The 20,052-nt window shown below is 44.0% G+C and overlaps 1 protein-coding gene across 1 annotated transcript in view; it reads right to left on the bottom strand.

The window, feature by feature from the left end:
• The window catches only part of FRMPD3 (FERM and PDZ domain containing 3), a 63,243-nt gene extending 46,412 nt beyond the window's left edge, over nucleotides 1–16,831 (bottom strand). The window contains exons 1-3 of the mRNA XM_004590171.4: nucleotides 16,681–16,831; nucleotides 13,604–13,706; nucleotides 10,538–10,583 (exon numbers count right to left, since the gene is read on the bottom strand). Coding sequence (XP_004590228.2) covers nucleotides 10,538–10,583; nucleotides 13,604–13,706; nucleotides 16,681–16,828 — 297 coding nt within the window. The 5' untranslated portion in view covers nucleotides 16,829–16,831. The remainder of the gene's footprint in view (nucleotides 1–10,537; nucleotides 10,584–13,603; nucleotides 13,707–16,680) is intronic.
• Between the last annotated feature and the right edge of the window lie 3,221 nt (nucleotides 16,832–20,052).

The raw sequence follows: 20,052 nt of genomic DNA, 5'->3' as shown, positions 1-20,052 counted from the left end.
AGATCATGACACACAAAACTCCCTGGCCTCAGGGAGTATCTGGTTCCAGCAGGGACAGATAGACCACAAAGCGTATTTCAGGTGGAGAATAAGTACTACAGTAAACCCACCCTCCTTGTCTGCAGTTTTGCTTTCAGTTTCCATACGCTGAAAACGGAAAAATTCAGCAATAAGTAACCTTTTTTTATTTAAGAGAGATCTTTCATTCACTGATTGTTCACACTCTAGCCCACAACAGCAAGGTAGGGGCAGGCTGAAGCCAAGGTCCAAAAACTCCAACCAGGTCTCCCTTGTCAGTGACTGGAGCCCAAGTACTTGAGTCATCATCTTCTGTATTCTCAGGCACATTAGCATTAAGCTGGACCAGAAGCAGAGGCAGGACTCTAAGTATTTCATTATGCTGCTATCCCAACAGGCAAATGAACTGGATCTCAGTGATGATCCCAGAAGATTATTGTGTTTTGTTTCATTTGTTTTTTGTTTGTTAATTTTTAAAATATGAATTAGCACTATCAGCACCATAATTTTATTTATTTTCAATGTCTTCATTGGTGTATTCATTTCTATTTGAAAATCAGTAGGGAGGGCAGAGACAGAGACCTTCAATTGGCTGGTTCACTCTCCAAATGCCCACAACAGCCAGGGCTGCAGCAGATTAGAACTGTTATTCAATCTGAGTGCCCTGCATGGGAGTATTTGAGCCATCACCTGCCACTTCCCAGGGTGTGTTTTAGCAGAAGTTGGATCAGAATCAGAGTGAGACTCAAACCCAGCTACTGCAACAGGGATTTGCAGGTGTTCCACAGATTGATTTAACCTCTACACCAAATCCCTATCCCAAATTAAATGATTTTTGTTACAATAAATAGTTATAAATATTCTATTTTATTAGTAGCTATTGCTAATCTCTTATTGGGGTTCATACTGAAGATAAATCCAGGAACAGGAAGATATGCATACAGAAAAAACACAGATCATATAGGGTTCTGTCCTACCTGCAGTCCCTGGCATCCTCTGGGGATCCTGAAAAGCATCAACTGAGGATAAGAAGAGTCTACTCTTTGAGCAAGAGCAAAGCAGACTAGGGTGCTACACAAAAGACTGAATGCGTGAAGGTAGCAATTGTGGGGGTGCTATTTTAGCAATCTTAAAATACCCAACACATTATTAACTCCAGTCACCATCTTGTGCAATAGAGCTCTACCTGGAATTTTGTATCCTTTGACCAGCATCTCCCCATTCCCTCCCCAAGCCCCCAGCCACTGGTCATCACCATTCTGCTCTCTAAAGTAGAGACTTTGACTTTTTAAGATTCTACAAATAAGTGAGATGATGCGGTTTTTGTCTTTCTGCACCTAATTTCACTTAGCCTAATAGACATTCATGCTGCTGCAAGCCATTGAATTTTTTTCCCCAAGGGTTGAATCGTATTTCATCTACGTATACGGCACAAGTTATTTTATCTGTCAGTGGACATTTATGTTGATTGTAAGTTTTGGCTGTTGTGAATTTTGTTACAAAGGAAATACAGGAGCACACATATCTCTTCTACGTACAGATTTCCATTTCTTTGGCAATGTACCCAAAGGTGAGATTGCAAAGGTGTTATTTTTGTGAAGACCCAATGTGAGGAGGCGATAATTAAGTAGAGACCTGCAGGAAGTGAAAGGGAAACAACCGTGAAACCATCTGGAGAAAGAGACTTCCAGATAGAAAGAAGAGTACAGACACAGAGGAGAATGTAGGATTGGGGTGTATGATGAATAGGAAAGAAGTGCGATGAGACTGGCATAGAGTGATAGAGGGGGAGCAGGAAGGCAGGTACTCAGACAGGCAGTCGAAGGCTGGGTCACGCAGGGCCTTGTCAGGGTGAGATCCCAGATTTTGCTCCGTTACAGGGTTGTGAGCAGACAGAGTCATCATGCATTTTAAAAGGATGACTCTGGCTACTTGGTGGAAAGCAGAGTAGTCACACAAGGACAAGAGGGAGATCAGTCTTTAGTTGCAATATCTGTGCCTACAATAATCTAATTAAACCATGCTGAACACTTGGGCTAGCATGGTAATAATGGAGATGATAGAAAGTGAGTGCATTCTGGATATATTCCAAAGATTGAACCAAGATGATACAGTGACAATTGCATAAAGGGGGTGAGACAAAGGCAGGCGTTGACTGGAGGGATGGAGTTGCCATTTGCTGTGATGTAGAGGAGCAGGGGTTAATCGGTTTTGAGGCTACTTCAAGTCATCTGCCCATGTGGCCTAGCCACAGAGCCTGTGAGTCCCCCACTCAGGACTTTCTCTAAGTGAAGGCCCTGTTCAGTTCCTGCCTCTTGGAAAGGAAGTAGCATCTAACTGTGATTTGCCGTTCACACTGTGGTTGAGATTTATTTACCAAGTTAGCCACAGGAAGGCAAGACCTTAAGATAAAGACGCTGGAGAAACAAATGTCCTTCTCCTGTTTTGGCCCCTGGTCTCAGCTGCGTGTTCTGTCAGAGCCAGCAATCTTATTACCCATCGAGGGCAGATTGCAAACAATCATCTGAGTCCAGCAGGAACTCACACACTGACTGTGCAATAAAAACAAGATGCTTTTAAAAAAAGCTGAGGCCCTGGCGACGTGGCCTAGCAGCCAAAGTCCTCGCCTTGAACGCCCCGGGATCCCATATGGGCGCCGGTTCTAATCCCGGCAGCTCCACTTCCCATCCAGCTCCCTGCTTGTGGCCTGGGAAATTAGTCGAGGACGGCCCAAAGCATTGGGACCCTGCACCCGTGTGGGAGACCTGGAAGAGGTTCCTGGTTCCCGGCTTCGGATTGGCGCGCACCGGCCCGTTGCGGCTCACTTGGGGAGTGAATCATCGGACGGAAGATCTTCCTCTCTGTCTCTCCTCCTCTATGTATATCTGGCTGTAATAAAAAATGAATAAATCTTTTAAAAAAAAAAGCTTTCAATGATTTGAAAGTGCAGCCAAGATTGAGATCTGCTGAGCCAAAGGAACCTTACACTTATCATACTGAGCCATGGAGGCATATTGTTGGCAGCAGACAACACAGCACAATGGAATCCAGGGCTGGGGATCATTGTGCAAAATGATTATAGTATTGATTGTTTATGTTGTTAATAAATCTTCTGTGTGTTGCACAGTCTGATGTTCAAATCCTGGACAGGGGCTATAGGATGCGGCATGAGTAAAGATAAGGGGCATCATGGAAGAGCCTAGCAGCTATGTTCAGGGTCTCTCTGCAGCCATTCAAATGTCCACCAAGCGCCAAAAATATGTGAGGCAAGGGGAATCTTCATTCTACCTGCAGATACCCTCTCCCTTCTTTCTGACCATCTGACAACAGATGCCTTCAAGTCACAATGTGGAAGGATAATTTTTATCATCTCAGTGGACCATGTATATTCACCTTTTATTCAATATTCATTTGTTTAAATAAAGATGGAGGGGGAGGTTGGCACAATAGCTCAACTAGCTAATCCTCCATGTGCAAGTGCAGCATCCCATATGGGCGCCAGTTCATGTCTTGGCTGCTCCACTTCCCATCCAGCACTATGCTTATAGCCTGGGAAAGCAGTGGAGGATTGGTCCAAAGCCCTACATCCTGTACCCATGTGGGAGACCTGGAAGAAGCTGCAGGGTTTGGATCAACTCAGCTCCGGCCATTACAGCCACTTGGGAAGTGAACCAACAAATGGAAGATCTTTGTTTCTCTCCATCTCTTTGTAAATCTTCTTTTCCAATGAAAATAAGTAAATCTTAAAAAAAAAAAAAAGATGGACGGATAGAGGGAGATAAGGGGAGAGAGAAAGAGAGAATATTTCCATTTGATGGGTCACTTCCAAAATGCTAGCAGTTGGATCTAGTAAGGCTGAAGCCAGAACTAGGAACTCAATGCAAGTCTTCCCTGTGCATGACAGGAAATCATCTAAACAAGCCATCACCTGTTGCCTCCCAAAGTGCACCCTGAGCAGGAAGGTGCAGCACACAGCAGAGCCGGAAGTCAAACCCAAATGCTCCTATTTGGGATGCAGCTGTACCAGTAGTGCCCTGCCCACTGCCTTGTTTTCACATTGTATGAAATGGAGATCCAGGAGGAGGAAACACTTCACACATATTATCAAAATAATTGGGAAGCAGAGCTGAAATCCAGATTTCCCAAGCCACTGGATTAGTGATTGCTCCCCGACAAGAGGCTACAACTGGGAGTCTGCTCCTAATATTTCACCCACTGAGTCTTGTTCTACCTTGGTCCTATTTAGTGCAGTCAAGTAAACAAAAAACCCAAACTGGTATCCTTTTCACATATGAGAGGGTCATTAAAAAGTTCCTGGCAAATGTGTGTTATGAAAAACATGAAAATCAAGTAAAGATTTCAAAAACGTTTTGGAAACAAAATAACCTTATTTTTCCATTTTCAGTTTTACACGATGTTTTTGAAGCCCACTCATATTCTCCCCCAGTGGAAGGGATGACATCCTTGCTATCCCTATCAAAAATATAAGATTAAATCCTGTCCTAGAGAGATTTTTTTTGTCTGAACCACTACAAACAAAAGATTCAGATATTTACAGGAGCAAAACCACCCAGGAGGAAGCTAAATTGGCAATATTTTCAGGGTTTATCATCATTTTTGGTGGCTGCTTCAAGAGCTATTTTCAGCTTGTTTATGCCTCAATCCTCATTGACCCTTGTCCTGTTGCTCTCTAACACTCCATCCTATTCTCGGCCTTCAGCCTCATTTGCTGATGGTGACTCACTCCTTGCCAGCTGGTCTCTGCTAGATGTCACGAAGTCATATCTAGCCTTATGCTTAGGCACAGGTGACGCCTGCCTGGCGATGTGATAGGGAGCTCTCAAAGGTTTCCCTGACCCAAAGCATCTTCCAAACTCAGCTGTAGGAACTTAAGTTCTTTTCAAATTTAATTCACTTTTTAGATTTATTTGAGATGTGCACACGCGTGCACACACACACACACACACACACACCCCACATACAGAGAGAGCTCACATCTAGTGGTCTACTTCTCAAACACACTCAATGGCTAGGGCTGGGTCAAGGTTGAAACTTAGAGCTAGGAACTTCATACAGGTCTTCTACACGAGTGACAGGAACTCAATTATTTGAGCCATCACCACTAATACTCTGCTTGCATTGGCAGGAATCTGAAGTCCAGCACTAGAGCTTGGAATGGAACCCAGGTATTCTGATATGGGATGTGGACATGATAACTACTAGGTCAAACACCTGCTCCTAAAATTTTAAAAGATAATGCCTTTGAATTAAAGTATTGGGAGTTGGAAAGGCCCAGTCAGAAGGCAATTATGGTACCCAGGAGGGGAAACAAACAGACTTCAGGGTTCAGCAAATTATAGGCCCGCCTGGGCTAAATCTTGCCCACCAAAATTTTTTCCTTCTGCAAATAATACTTTTATGGAACAGAGCCATGAGCTTCATTTGTGTATTGTTCGTGTCTGCTTTTATCTCACATGTATGGACTGCATAGCTTAAAATATCTTACCATACGGCTCTTCACAGAAGTTTGCCAACCTCTACACCGATTCATTAGTATGCTCTAACCCACTGTCTCTAAAACCGGCCTACCTCAGAGGAGCACTTTTTAAAGCACAGAAGCCTAGGCGCACAGCAGACTTAGAAAGTGAAAACCTCTGGGAGAATGAGGCCCAGGCATCTAGACTGCTGAAGATGCCCTATCTCATTAAGCATAGATTAATTGAGTACCTTAAAGCTGGGACATCTGAGCTCTTCACTGACTCTATTTTTTTTTCTCCAAGCAGCTGGGAATCTCATTTTGCAACAGACACCCTTTCTGGCTAAAATGAATTTTAGCTTGAAACACGGGACTAGAATTGCTAAGTACCTCTGGGGCTACTGCAAGCCCCCTAAAGCAAATATGAAGCCAGCAGCTAGGTGGAATAAGGAATAGGAGAGAGAGCCTGCGTCTCCCTCAGGGATGCATTCAGCAGCTGGTGATTCTTTGACCATTTTTTTTTTTTAATTTGGTGGCTCTATTACTACAGAATTCAGGGTTGTGATTACTCATGTCTTGGCCAAAGTCAGATATGTATGTGGCCAAACATTTTAGTGCAAGACAGCGTCCTGCTTTCTAAGTTTTATTTTTAATTGCTACATGATAATTGTATATGTTTATGGGGGAACAGTGTGATGTTTCTGTACATGTATACATTATATAATGATAATTAGCATATCCATCATCTTAAACTTTCACTATTTCAAAATCTTCTCTTCTGACTGTTCTGAAATCTACACTATTGCTAACTATAGTCACCCTACTGTGTAATAGAAAATCAAAACTTATTGTTCTGATTTAACTGCATGTGCAATGTGAAAAGGTTGATCTTATAAAGACAGAGACTAGAATATTGGTTACCAGAGGCTGGGAGGGGCAGGAGGGTGAGAGATGGGATTGGGAGAGGTTGGTCAATAGCCCCACTTTTAAAATTGTGGAAGAGGGGTGCCCAAGTTCCTCGTGCTTTGCTTTCTGATTTCTCTTTCTGTGGCTCACTTGCCTGAGTCTATGTATAATCAATTCCCATAGCAACCACTGCAGAAGCTAGGACAATGGAGAGCTCTCCTATCAGGAAGCCTTGCTTCCTGCAAATAAAACTGCCCAGAAACAACAGGTCCTCTTCTCAACACCTAAGTCCATCCACAAGCTACACTTAACTGTCTGCCCTCATTACCCACCTACCTCTAAAATCACCTTCTGTTGTACTTGTCGGTTCTGTCCCTAGCACCCTGCACACACTGAAGTTGTTTCCATAACCTGCGCCGCTTTTCCCCTACTTCCACCTTCAGGGTGCCCAATGTCCTTTTCGACCAGCTAAATGACATCTCTTTTTAAAAGCCCTATTCGTTGTTTTTTTTTTTTTTTTTTTTTTTTTGTATTTGTTCTAAATCCTTCCCCAGATGCTCTACTCTTTTTTTTTTTTTTCAGATCGTCTATTAGTGTCCCTGTTTATCCACAATGCCTTAGCTCACCTCCCCAACCAGGCTGTATAAGAAGAGATGGCATCTTATGTTACTGTGTCTGGCATCAGGCAACCTTAGCACCAAGCACCATGTAGGCACAGCATACAAGATACTCACTGATTGCTAGGATCCATAGTGAGTTTCTCATGAACTCAGCAAATACGGTCCAGCACCTACCATCTGCCTAGCACTGTATCTCAAAAAGCTCTGTGCAAAACTAATTCGTCTGTAACGGTTCCTTTTTTCTCTAGATAGGTGGCTCTAAGGCTACAGGCTATGTTTGCAGAATCAGAAAACTAGGATTGCATTGAAGGGGTTGTCTCTGCTTGTTTCATCAGGGCCATTTACGTCACAACCCAGAATGTTTATCTATTCAGAAATACTTGCAGAAGAGGTGAGCATTTTAACATAAAAGTTAATACACCATTTGGCACACTCACATTCCATATCAGAGTACCTGGGTCCATGTCTGGCCTCTACTTCCAATCCCAGCTGCTTGCTAATGCACACTCTGGGAGGCAACAGATGATGGCAAGTGCTTGAGTCCCTGCCACCCATATAGAAGACCTGAATTCAACTCCTGGTTCTAAGACATTAGGGGCATGAAGCAGAGGATATGTCTGTTTGCCTTTCAAATGAAACAAAGAAATATTATTGCCAAGATCTAAGGAAACCAAGATTAATAAATAATAAATCATAGGGGATATTGGGTGACTCAAAGTTTAAGCAACGTCCTTAATAAGATAGCTTAAAAAGTGGTGATGTATGACTTTGAAAGGGGCTAGCTGTATAGTACGGCTTGAGCAAAGGACCTGGAGACTCCGGGAAAAGACTCCAATGGTCTGCCAACAGTGTGAGCTGCTCTATTAAAAGGAAAATGTAATCTGAAAGACAATATATCTCAGAATTACCTGGGCAGTGTTTCTGAAAGATCACTATCAAGACGCCATTTTCTGTCTCCCGGTAGACAAGCCTTCTCCCTCGCTAGTATACAGAACTTCTAATTCTGCTAGTCAGGACTGAGTTCGAGGATCAGTAATTTTTTTAAAGATTTATTTATTTTTATTGGAAAGTCAAATATACAGAGAGGAGGAGAGACACAGAGGAAGATCTTCCATCCACTGATTCACTCCCCAAGTGGTCACTATGCCACAGCTGAGCCAATCCAAAGTCAGGAGCCAGGAGCCTCTTCCACGTTTCCCACATGAGTGCAGGGTCCCAAGGCTTTGGGCCGTCCTCATCCTCAACTGCTTTCCCAGACATGGGAAGCGGGGCCATCGGGACACGAACTGGAACCCATATGGGATTCTGGCACAAGTAAGGCGAGGACTTTAGCCACTAGGCTACTGCACCAGGCCCCAAATATAGGTAATTTTAAGAGCTTCCCAGGTGACTCTATTATACAACCAGGGTCTGGAGCCATTACCATCCCATGGTATGCAGGAATCCATAATAGAGTGTAATCAGTGGTATTTAAAGCTGGAAAGAACCTTAGAGATTATCTGGTTCAGTGTTGCCTAAATTCTAGTGACTATTAGAATTACCTGTGGACCTTATTACACACACAAATTGATGGGTCATACCCTGAACCTTATGGAAAGTCGTCTCATGGAAGTGACAACCAAGTTTCAACATGATGAGAATTTATTAAGGGATGAAGTCTCCTTGCACCTGATATCAAGTAACAGCTTGAGGCCATGTTATGATTTTCTGGGACGCAGAGAATATAATGTTGAACACATGTTAGGTATATTCAAGAACTTTGCAGAACTTGAGAGAGAAAATTCTTTCTATGGCAGTTTGTTTTTTATGGCAGTTAGGTGCTACAAAGTCACTCTGGACACTGAATTTGTGAATACTCAACTGTTGGTCCAATATGTCACATAGATTATCATCTTAAATCCATCCATGTTGAATCTATTTTCTTTCTTTCACAAGGATAAAACCAAGTTCACAAACATTAAGTAACTTGCCTGTCTCCATCCCACACAGTGCCAGACTTGGATCCAAATCCTAACCAACTGATTCCTGAGCTGAAGCTTATTGCCCTCCCCTGGTTTGTCCCCTACAGCTTTTGTATCAAAATAAATGTATCTTGGAATCTCATTTTTCCATCAACATTTGGAAATCACGATATATTAGAAGTGATATTGAGGGCAGAAGTCTGCAGGGTGCTAAGACCTAAGATATGTGCAAGGAAAAGCAGTCTGGCTACAATGAAGGGACCAAGGGATGGGGCATATGGACACATCAGATCTGGAGGGTAAGGGAGTGGTAGAAGCCCTGGGGTAGGTATGCATGGGGAAAACGAGGCAGGTTGTTAGCCTCTGCACTCTGCACATATATTTGGCTACTCGAGTTTGATTTAGATCACCCTGATGGCTGGAAGCTGGGTTTATTAGGCCCTACTCCGTGCCAGGTGCTCTTCCAGGTTCTGGGTCTGCAGCAGCAAGAGTCCTCATTGTTACGGAGCTGACATTCAAAGCAGGATAGACAATAAGCACATGGATATAATATTTCATGGTAATATTAAATGGTAAGCCACACTGGAAAACAGTCTAGCGCTTTCTTCATAAACTAAACATATTCCTACTATGTGACATAGTAATAGGCATTTATTCTGGAAAAATGAAAACCTATGCTCCCAGCAAACCTGCAAATGAATGCTTATAGCAGCCTCACTTGTTAGAACCAAGAACCAGTTGTCAGGATCAAAAAACTGTGATGCCCTTCAATAAATGGATGATTAAACGAACAGGTACATCCACATCACGAAGTACCATGGGATACTACCAAGTGATAAAAAATAGACTACTGACACATACAAGTTGGGTAAATCTGCAATGTACTATGTTAAGTGAAAAAAGCCAATTTCCAAAGGCAATACACTGTATTATCCCATTTGCATAATACTCTTAAAATGGTAACATAGAAAAGGAGAACAGATTAGTGTTTTACAAGGTTGTGGGGGTGGAAGGAAGTAGGTGTGGCTATAAAAGGGCAACATTAGGCAACCTTTTGGTGTGGACTTGTTCAATATCTTGACTGTGATGGTGGATACATATACCCTCCCAAGTGATGAATCCATATCAAATTATGTACACATAGTGTATCAATATTGATATTTTGGCCTTGATACTGCACTACAGTTGTGCAAGATGTTAACATTGAGGAAAAGAGGATAAAGAGTGCCTGAACTATCTTAGCACTAACCGATGGCCTAGACCTAGCTGTTGTAGCCATTTGGACAGCGAATCAGCAGATGGGATATATTTTTATCTCTTCTCTTTGTGTGTCACTCTGCCTTTCAAATTAATAAAATATTAAAAAAAATCCTCAGCCTTGGACGTGGAACTAGACTCAATGTTCAGAAAGTGTTGAATTTACTCCCAAATCCTTGGTTCACATGTTGGTCCTAGTCACTATGCCTGCCTGCCCCCATCAATCCCCACACTTTAACTTGTCAATATGGCATCATCTCTTCTCAGGATGATGGGTCGATGCAAAGAATCTCACTTACCTGATGAGTGTGCAGAACTGTAAGAACGATGAATTCTTTAGCTCTCCTATAGAGAAAAGAGGGAACAGGAGAGTAGAGTATCGAGCTTGAAGTATTTATCTAGTACAAGAAGCAACACCAAAATTCCCCCCTGGGCTGCATTCAGGAATATGGGTTAGGACAGAGAACAATATAAGTAACCGCCTGAATGCCTTGGCTCCCATCATTTGCAGAGGCCAACACAAACCATCCATGTTGGTTCACATAGGCAGCTGATGAAGGTGTTATCGTTACCTCCAGATTCTCCTTTTTCAGGTCTTCTTTTTATAGTTCCTTCTCGCATTTTCTCTGTAGAAATCCCCAAACCTTAGGAGTAGTTTTATCTGTAAACTAAAAAAATTCTCAAGGAAAACCGATAGCCTGAATTATGGAACTGAAAGGGCATACCGAATCTTGGGAACCATGTGAGGAGATTATTTGCAATTTGGTCTTTAGGCAAGAGAAGAAATTCGAAGGGAAAACTCAAAGGTCTTTGGTCATCATGACTCATTCTCTGTAGATTTGTTTTAACTGAGGGACCAAAAATGAGAGCCATGGAGTAGCACATGGAAGCCAAGCTCTCTAGATAGCAAATATTCAAAAGGATAAAGAATTTGAAACTCTTTTGACAAGAATTATGCCAGTGATCAAAAGAGGCTGTGCGGTATGAAAATTCTCTTGCAGGAATACACAATCCTTTAAAGAGAACTGAAAGAACTGGAAATAATTTGCTTTCCCTTCCCCTTGTTGGCCTTTTTCAAAAGCTCACAGGAACAAAGGCACTCAAGAAATGGAGTGAAGATTCCCCTGGTTCCTGGTATTCAAGCAATGCTAAGGCCTCCTCCTCCTGAAGGACTTTGAGCATGTTCCATATGTAGTGACGCCAAGCCTGAGGGTCAATCAGCTCTGAGGTCTGAGAAGTTCCCAGGAGAAAGGAGCTATGTTCCAGGGAAAACACTAAGGAAACTCCTTTACTTGAACTTGGAAGGAGCATAATGTGATTTGGATTATGTGTCTCATCTGTTGCCTGTGCCATGGCTTCCTATCTCATTTAGAAGGATGACAGCATCTTAACAATGGCTTACAAGGCTCTGTGTAATCTGGAGGTGTTTTTCCGTGAGTATCCCCTTCCTGACTCAACTCTGGTCACACTGGCTTCTCCCCCGGAGACACGGTTTCCCTGTTCCCACCAGAAACTCTGCTGCCTTTGGGGGCTTTGTGCTAGCTCTTCTCTCTTTCTCCAGCACATCATCTCATTCAAGCCTTTGGTTTTTCTTCAAACTGCACCTTCTCAAATGAGGTCATCACTGGCCATGTTGCTTGAAGTTACATTACGTACTCCTTGTGCTCAGCATTGCTGATCCTCTTTACTCAAATCTACTTTCTGTTCTTCAATACTATGTGTGAACTTCTAAAACGAGGTAAAGTTACTTATTTAGCATGTTTACTGCTTATGGCATATCTCCTTTCACTGGAACGTAAGAGCCACTGTGCTTAGGAATTTTGTCTATCTTACTCCCGGCTATATCTACAGTGCTTAGAATGGTGTCTGGCACATAGTAAGTACCCAATAATATATATTCATTGAATGAATGAGTGAATGACCCATGGGCATTATGTGCTCTGTTTTGACCTTGAAGGTGCTCTGGATTCCCTCACAAAATCAGGCTACCGTGTGCTCAAGCACAAAAATATCTTCTAGAAGCAACATAGTAATTTCTTAGGGGTCAGGCTAAAATAACCCCAACATGATCTGATGCAAATGGAAGAACTCATTTCATATTGGTATGGTGGTGGAGGGTGAAGGGTGAAAGGTAGAGGGCAGAGGATATGGGATCTTGGAGTTCAGTACTGAACTTGGAGTACTGAACTTGGAGATAAACCATATGTCATCAGGGACCAGATGTATTTCAAGGTAGGGAGCTTGGGAGGGAATATGTCAAGGAAGATCTCAGGACTTCAGGGTCAGTGGGTGCGGAGGGAGAAAGGGAGGAGGGGAAACACTGCAAAACTCTCCCAAGCTAGTAAGAATGTCAGAAGGAAAAGTGCTTTTGAAGGTCAGGGAGGAGGCTCTGGGATGCTGTGGGCTTTGAAAAGCCCTAGGAAGATGAGTAGGAAGAAAACACTGTGAATTAAGAGGGTAAGGAACAAATATAGGAAGAGTTGCAACCAGACTACACAAGAGAGGACATGAGCGAACATCAACACATTCCATTTGGAGGTAGACATACAAGGTCCCTGAAGCAACGTAAGCCATGGAAATTAGGGCCTTTGCCTCTGTCTTCTCATTTCTTACCAACAAAATCCGTGTAGGCCATGTGCATGTGGCGGGGCAAATGTGGGATAGGGAACTGTGTATGATATGTAGTGTATGCAGACATGAGATGTGTGTAGGGGTAAGGGGAAGGCCAAGACAATGTGAATACTCCCCACCTACAGATGGTAGTGGATGGCAGTGGTCCTTGTAACACTCCCCTGCTCTCTCACCTGGTCCCATTCAGGAGATTATTAAGGATCACAAACACTGTGAGCAGAATCCAAAACAGCAAGGTGCCTCTTGAATCCACTGGCTAGGAATTCTGCTTTTTCCCATGTGTGTGTACATGTGTGTGTGCGCGCGCGCATGTATGCACGTTGTTTGGACAGTGAGTCGGGGGAGGTGAGCACAATGTCTTGCTTGTACTTTGCTTATCACAGAATGTTCTTGTAATGGCTTGTTCGATTCTTACCAATCACTTGGTTGGATACACTGCACAGTCACTCAAAGCCAGGGAACCTGGGTGAGGAAATGAGCTGGGAGAAGGGAGGTAGAGATGAGGCTCTAGCAGAAAGCTCTTTCTTTGTGTCTATTCACATCGCTGCAGAAGGCTAGGCCTGAGTGCGTGGGGCCCCTCAAGTTCTGGGTAGTCAAGAGCCTTGGCTAAGGCTGCTCTGTATCCAAGGGCTCCCATCTTGGGTTCAGGGAGGACAGCGTAGCCCTTTGTCACTGCTGGGACAAGGGAGACACCACTGCTCAGCTCCTGTCAAGGCCCAAGAGGCCCCTGTTACCTGATGAGTTCTATGAACCTCTCCCTGGGGGCTTCACTCACGTCCTCCTCATTAATAGCCACAATCTGGTCACCAGCCAGGAGCTTGTCCTCAGAGGGGCCTCCTGCAGAGGAGAGGAGAGAGGTGTGAGGACTTGGAGCTATTGCTGCCAGCGAAAACCCTGGGCAAGAGTGGAGGGATGCAGGCTGAGTAGGGGTGTGGCAGGGGGTTACCCAAGCCCTGCAGCTGCTCCTGTGACAAATGGAGGGCAGGGGAATGAAGAAAGAGAATGGAGCAGACCATCTTTAGGTGGGAGTAGGGAAGTAGCAAAAGGTCCTAAGCCCAGGCCTCATCTTCAGATGAGGTATGTAAGTGTTTTGCAGATTTGGGTCTCAAGACGAATATATGCTTCAATCTCGTGGGAGAGGGTTGTTTAAGTTTAGGTAAAGATTTTCAGATGGCTGAAGGCAATACCAGTGACCAGAGAAACCTGCGGGTAGGGGCATCACCTTACTCGAATATAATTCATATTCACTGGTCTGGAATACTGTTGAAGATGGGTATGAACAAAGAGTTAAAGGGTTGCAGGTTTTATTTTTCTTAACCCTGAGAGAATCTCTCCAATAAAAGAGGGGAATAGGTGTATCCACTTGGGCACCCAGAATTTCTTTTTTCTCTTTCCCACCTCTACGGCTGAGGATAAGCAAGCAGATATGTCTGAGGGCCATCCCTTCAAGGTTGGGATGAAGGGCTGGGGTATAGGAGTGCCACAAAGCTGTGCTGTCTCTGATGGTTGGCAAAGATCTTCTTGGTGAAAGCTGTCCAAAGACTCTGAGAGAATGACAAGTCAGATACAATCTGACTCAATCGCAACAGCAATATTTAATGACATGTCCCACTCTCAAATCAGCCTTGACTCTTGTTTATGACCACTTGAAAGGACCAGACTCCAGCTGCTCACTTTCTCTAATGAAGTGTGCTGTTCCAATTACAAAAAGATGAACATACACAGCAAATATGTTACTTGAGTCCAGCCCACTGGCTCTGGAGCCTGGGGTCTGCATCTGAACTTTGCTATGCCAGCACAGACAGCAGGATTCACCACTTGAACAAAATGGCCCTAAACCTACCAGACCCAGTCTCCCAACTGTGCTTCCACTGAAGAATATGCACTTTGCAATCAATCAGACCCGGGAGTTCAATCCCGAATCTACAGTTTACTAGATCTTGGGTCTGTGGTCTTACATGAGACACTTGATCACTCTGAGTCTGCCTTATCTCATCTGATCTGTAAAATGGAAAAATAATAGTATCAACACTATTAGAATGGTGGGAGGATAAATAAGATGATGAATTACAGTACTTAAAGCAAGTGATTAACGCTGGCAAGAATTTGATAAATAGTATTTCTATCTTCCACAGGACAATTTCTTCAATTCATTGCCTGCTTTGTATCTACTTCCTCTGAAACTGTCAATGTCCTTCATGGAGTTTTATCTATCTCTCTATCTACCTATCTATCTATCTATCTCCCTCTCTTCTTCCTTACTTCACAAAACTCATTTTTCCTTCCTCGTGGAACTCAATCTCCTTCATGGGCCTTCACCTTTTTCCAGCATCGCTAACATCAATCTATTACTGCTTTCGCAAATGGTCTGTTGGCTTGCTCAACCATAAAACTGTTCTGTAGGATCCTTGTCTTTCCTAACAATATCAAACATGAAACCAAAGAAGTCCTCTGCTACATTTAAGAGCCACCTGGGCCAGCAGCAGCAAGGTGAATCAGCATCAGTCCTTGGTAGGGCTGTGTCTGCCAGCCCCATGGCTTCCTGTGGTGTTTGGGGTGTTTGATTTCACCGGTCCAACTCTATCCTCTTCATTTCTCCCTTATACCTTTTGTAGCTGACCTCCCTCTAGGCCTGGGGGCTTTCCATTTGCTTTAAAATTGAAGCAGGGGCTCCTGGTGGTCTGCTACTACGATTTATCTCATCCTTCTTTCCCAGGACAAATTTGATTTCTGATCCGAAACTCAAACTGCATGACTGAATCAGGAGCCTTAGGTCAGCCACAGACTCCTGTACTGAACTGCTTTTGGTTTTGTCTTTTTTTCCCCTCTGTGCCCTCTAGTTGAAGAGAGAGCTTACAAAAATCTTTCTCTTTTCCTTTGAGGATTGCAAAATTCATCAAATTCCTGTAAGACCAGTTTGTACCCCGGCTGCTCCTCTTGACTGAGCGAGAAACTGTTGTAAACATCTAAAGCCTCAGGCCCAGCAAGTCAAGAATAAAGCTCCTTTCCTTGTGTCTTCTCTGTCAATGACTAGATGATTTGGAACAGAACAGTTTTTTGTTTTTTTGGGTTTTTTTTTTTCCCTTTCTCATTTCATTCATGATGGCAGCATTTCACAATTTAGGGAGAGCTTAATGCTTATTCTATCCCATATGGTCCCTCCCATTAAAGCCCCACTTATCCCCAGTGGGGTCAACAGGCCAAGGGGCAAACCATGACTCTGTTGCCTCTCAGCTGAGTGACCCTGGACAAGTGCATTCTCTTCTTCTATGCCTCAATTCCCTCATTTGTGAAATGGGAATGGTATTACTTACCTGGTAGGCTTGACTGCGAGGATTAAAGTCGACAACGTAAAGTGCGTAGGAGACGGACATGAGTATGCGCCAGTCTCCACAGCCTGATGGTTAGATTCTTGAGGACAAGAATTGTGTCTTATACTTCCCTACAATGTTGCTGCAGCTTAGGGTAGGCAATCTATAAATACTTGTTGAATTGAGCTGAATATGTACTTTCTCATCCAAGGTATTGGGGCTCTTCTATTAATTTTTCAGAGCAAAAGGAAGCTTTATTAAGACCAGACTGTTAAGTGATCAACCACTGCCTCTGTCGAGGGCCCTAAAGCTGCCTCACTTGTTTGCCTCTATCATTTTTAAAAGGCTAGCTTCCACACACAGTGATTAGTTGGCAAGTCTCCACCCACTCTTCCTTAACTCTTAGCAACACAGTACAGTTGTAAGCTTCTCTTTGGGAAGATATGTGGGTATCAGGAGATAGGAGCCAAGGCTGAGGGGATGCTGTGAGGGACACCTACCTGGCCTCACAGATCGAACCACCACAGGCCTCTCACTGCCAGCCACGAAGCCAAAGCCATATATAGGGTCTCGGTGAATGGTCACTTGTCGTAGCGTCTCTGCTGGCAGTTGCTCACTTTCCATATCATTTGCGCTCTTTTCCTGCATCACATGACTGGGGGAAGGGGAAGATGGGAGCAAAACAAGATGCAAAGGGAGCTAAGCCTCAGACCCAATTGGAGGAACATCTCTTAAGTGTTCTGACTGTGGCACCTGGGATTCACAGCTCAGCTTTCCTACATCCTCTGCTGTTGGGGGAATTGTTGCCTCATATTTCAAAATCGAGGAAAAGGAATCCAAAAAGGAAGATCCACTTGTCCTCAGGGCTAAAGTGAGCAGAAGAAACTGGTGCCATGATATCTGATATTAGAGTCAGACCCTCTTTGTCCATGATATCTGGACTCCAGAGGAAGACTAAATGAAACGTGTTATTCGAAAGTCAACTAATACCACTCAATTGGCTACCAAGTGGCTAAGGGAGACCAACATCTTGAGGGAACAGACCATGAAACAGGCAAATAAGTGGGAGAGGAATGTGAAGTTTTTCCAGCATGGGGAGCATCTTTATGAAGTTCTTGCGCAATCTTTACTGTCTTGTAAGTGATATATAAAGGTGAACTATTTAGGTGGCACATAAAAACAAATGTGCTAATGTTTGGGACCATTACCTCACAGAAGTATACTTAATGCCAACTTATTTCACCTAATGGGACACTTGGGAAATGGCTCCTATGGGCCAGAAATGGAGGTGCATTTGCAGGCCTGACAGCCGGAGGAGTTGGGAGAAGAGAAATTGCGTCTCTAACACCTGGGAGAGATTACAGATTGTTCTCTTGATGCTCACAACTTAAGTTACTGAAGCTTAGAAATTATCTAAGAGCTTTCCAAGGATGTTCCATGAAGGCAAACATCCTAAGGCAAGCATAGGCCTTAGTATAATATTCAAATGAGATGTCCTGAAGGGTGAGGGTGTAGAAGCAAAGGGGACCAAGTGTAGGGAAGGTCAAAAAGGGGATGGATGCCAGATGAAGGTGAAAGAGAGTGGTCAGAGTCTCAGATCCTTGACTTGGCCCTACGACATATCTCCAGGCCTCCTTGGCAGGCTTATGTTCTCTCATGTGAGTATATGCTGTATCTAAAATTAAAGTTCCAGACAAGACTTTCAAAACAAAATAGAGACAGCCAGGATCTGATGAATCAAACTAGTATAAAATTTGAAAAAAAGAAGTGGGAGGTTTTGATACTATGAGAGTGATGCAACTTGTGTCTAGCTACGATTACTAAACTGGTCGGCAGCAAAAGATTTCAGGCAGTTGGGTTGTTCATCAAGACCCAAATTCAGCAGAGACGAGTTGCAGGACTATTTAGTGGGAGGAAGCAATATCTAGTCCAACAAAAAAGGCCAGAATTGTCTCTGTCATATATGAAAAGGAATTGGGAAGGAAGGCAGAGCACAGTTATAGACTGTAATACAGCCGCTTCCACTCTGGCCACACCTAAGCTGGTGTGAAGTCTACCTAAGACCCCTTATGGTGGCTACAAATAGATGGCAGAGTGAGGTCAAAGCTTTGTAGGCAAATTTGGAAAGTGGCTCCTTGCTTCTGCTCCCAGTGCTAGGAAAGGAGCCACAGAATATCTTCCCAGAGCTGTCATCTTGCCTCACAGACGAGGCTGCTTTGGAAATGAGTCCTTTGCATCCTGCCATCCGATCCCCTTTTGATTTCATTTGCACTGGAAGGGCCTCTGCCTGGGATGATACCAGCTCATTTTGGACATGGGCAGCAGCAAAGGCAGCTTGACAATGACGGTCGTCTAGATGCTTGGTCTGTGGCATGGGAAGCAGAAGGATATCAAGCAAGCTGCAGGTATGTGCCACTGTTTTGCCTCTTTTTTTCTTGTTCTGGGGCTAAGTACCCTTCTGCCTCCCATGGACCTTAAGTTGTTACCAGAATTGGGGGAAATCGACATTCCTCACAACACAGAAATCAACAAGCCAAGAGTCCATGTGACATAAATATTTTGCCTTATTCTTGTGAGTCTTGTTGATCAATCAACAAGTATTTATTGACACCTGTAGTTAGTCTAGAGCTCTGGGATGGGGGGGGGAGGGGACCCAAGTCACAGATGCCTATCCTGGAAGAACTTGCAGTCCAGCTGGAGAAGGAGAGGCAAGTGTGCTCTGCACAGGAGAGAGTGCTAACAGAGACCAGTAGACAAAGTGTGAGAGTGCCAACATGCATGTCCAAGGAAGTAGATGGCACAGCAGGAGAAGGCTCAATGGAGCAAGTGGGGATTGTATGCTTGCCGAAGAAAAGGCAGGTTTATGGAGAGCGGACAATAGTGGAAGCTCTGTCTATGGTCTGGCTCCAACTTCTCCAGAGGACCCAGATGGTCCTTGTATGACCACAGGTGTGTCTCCCTGGGCTGTCCCTAGCTGAGCAGGAGTAACCACCCCTAACTGGATTCTCCCTCAGTTCTATTGACAGCCCTTTCCTCAGGCTGCTTCAGCCTTCCCAAGGCATCTTGCGATAGGGGAGAAACAGCTCTCTTAGCCTACCAGAAGACCGTTTTTACAATTCAAATGGAAGTTGTCTCTTCCCTCCTGGGGTTTACTTCATTCAGAGTCTCCAGCTAGGTCCCTCTGAAATTTGCTAAGTGCCTGGAGACTTGGGAGTGACACTGAAGGGAAGCAGTGATGGATGACAGGAGCTCAGCTATCCATGGGTCATGTGATGGCCCTCCTGGGGAAAATAGGCAATTTGACTTTGAAAGATGTTTGGCTTCTGGTCCCTTCAAACAACGCAACCCTGAACATAATTATGAAGCTGCTCAAGCTTATGCTCCTCCCCACCCCACCAGCTTTGTCTTAGGAACCTGCTGTTTTTCTTTTCTAGTTTGCCCTAAAGCATACAATGCCTTTACTCTACCTCTTCCTATTCGAAGTCCTGAAGGGTGCCCCCTCCTCCTGCGCCAGTCTTGCCCTCTGCATTCAGTGACCCACAAAAGGCTTAGTCTTTCTCTTCAGTCTAATGATAAGAACACTTTAGATCTCTGTGGTTCTTTTCACTTTTATACTCATTACCTCATTTGAGAAAAGGTACTTGCACATCCATTATTTCTTCACAGACTCTAACTGTCCTGCCAAGTATGCTAGGTAGCTGCTCCTCCTCCATCCCAGCCTCAAAGGCAGGATAAGCAGAAGTAGAAATCTGCACAGAGGCAAAGCACACCAGTGGTCCATTTGGAGACAAATCTCTCAGGGTTACAATCTCAGCATTTCCTACGTGCACTTTCTCAAGGTTCCAGACTGTCTAGCTATCCAAAGTCTCCAC

This window comes from Ochotona princeps, chromosome X, assembly GCF_030435755.1.
Source record: "Ochotona princeps isolate mOchPri1 chromosome X, mOchPri1.hap1, whole genome shotgun sequence".
In the NCBI taxonomy this organism is placed as follows: Eukaryota; Metazoa; Chordata; class Mammalia; order Lagomorpha; family Ochotonidae; genus Ochotona; species Ochotona princeps.
This window is presented reverse-complemented; position numbering and strand designations above follow the sequence as displayed.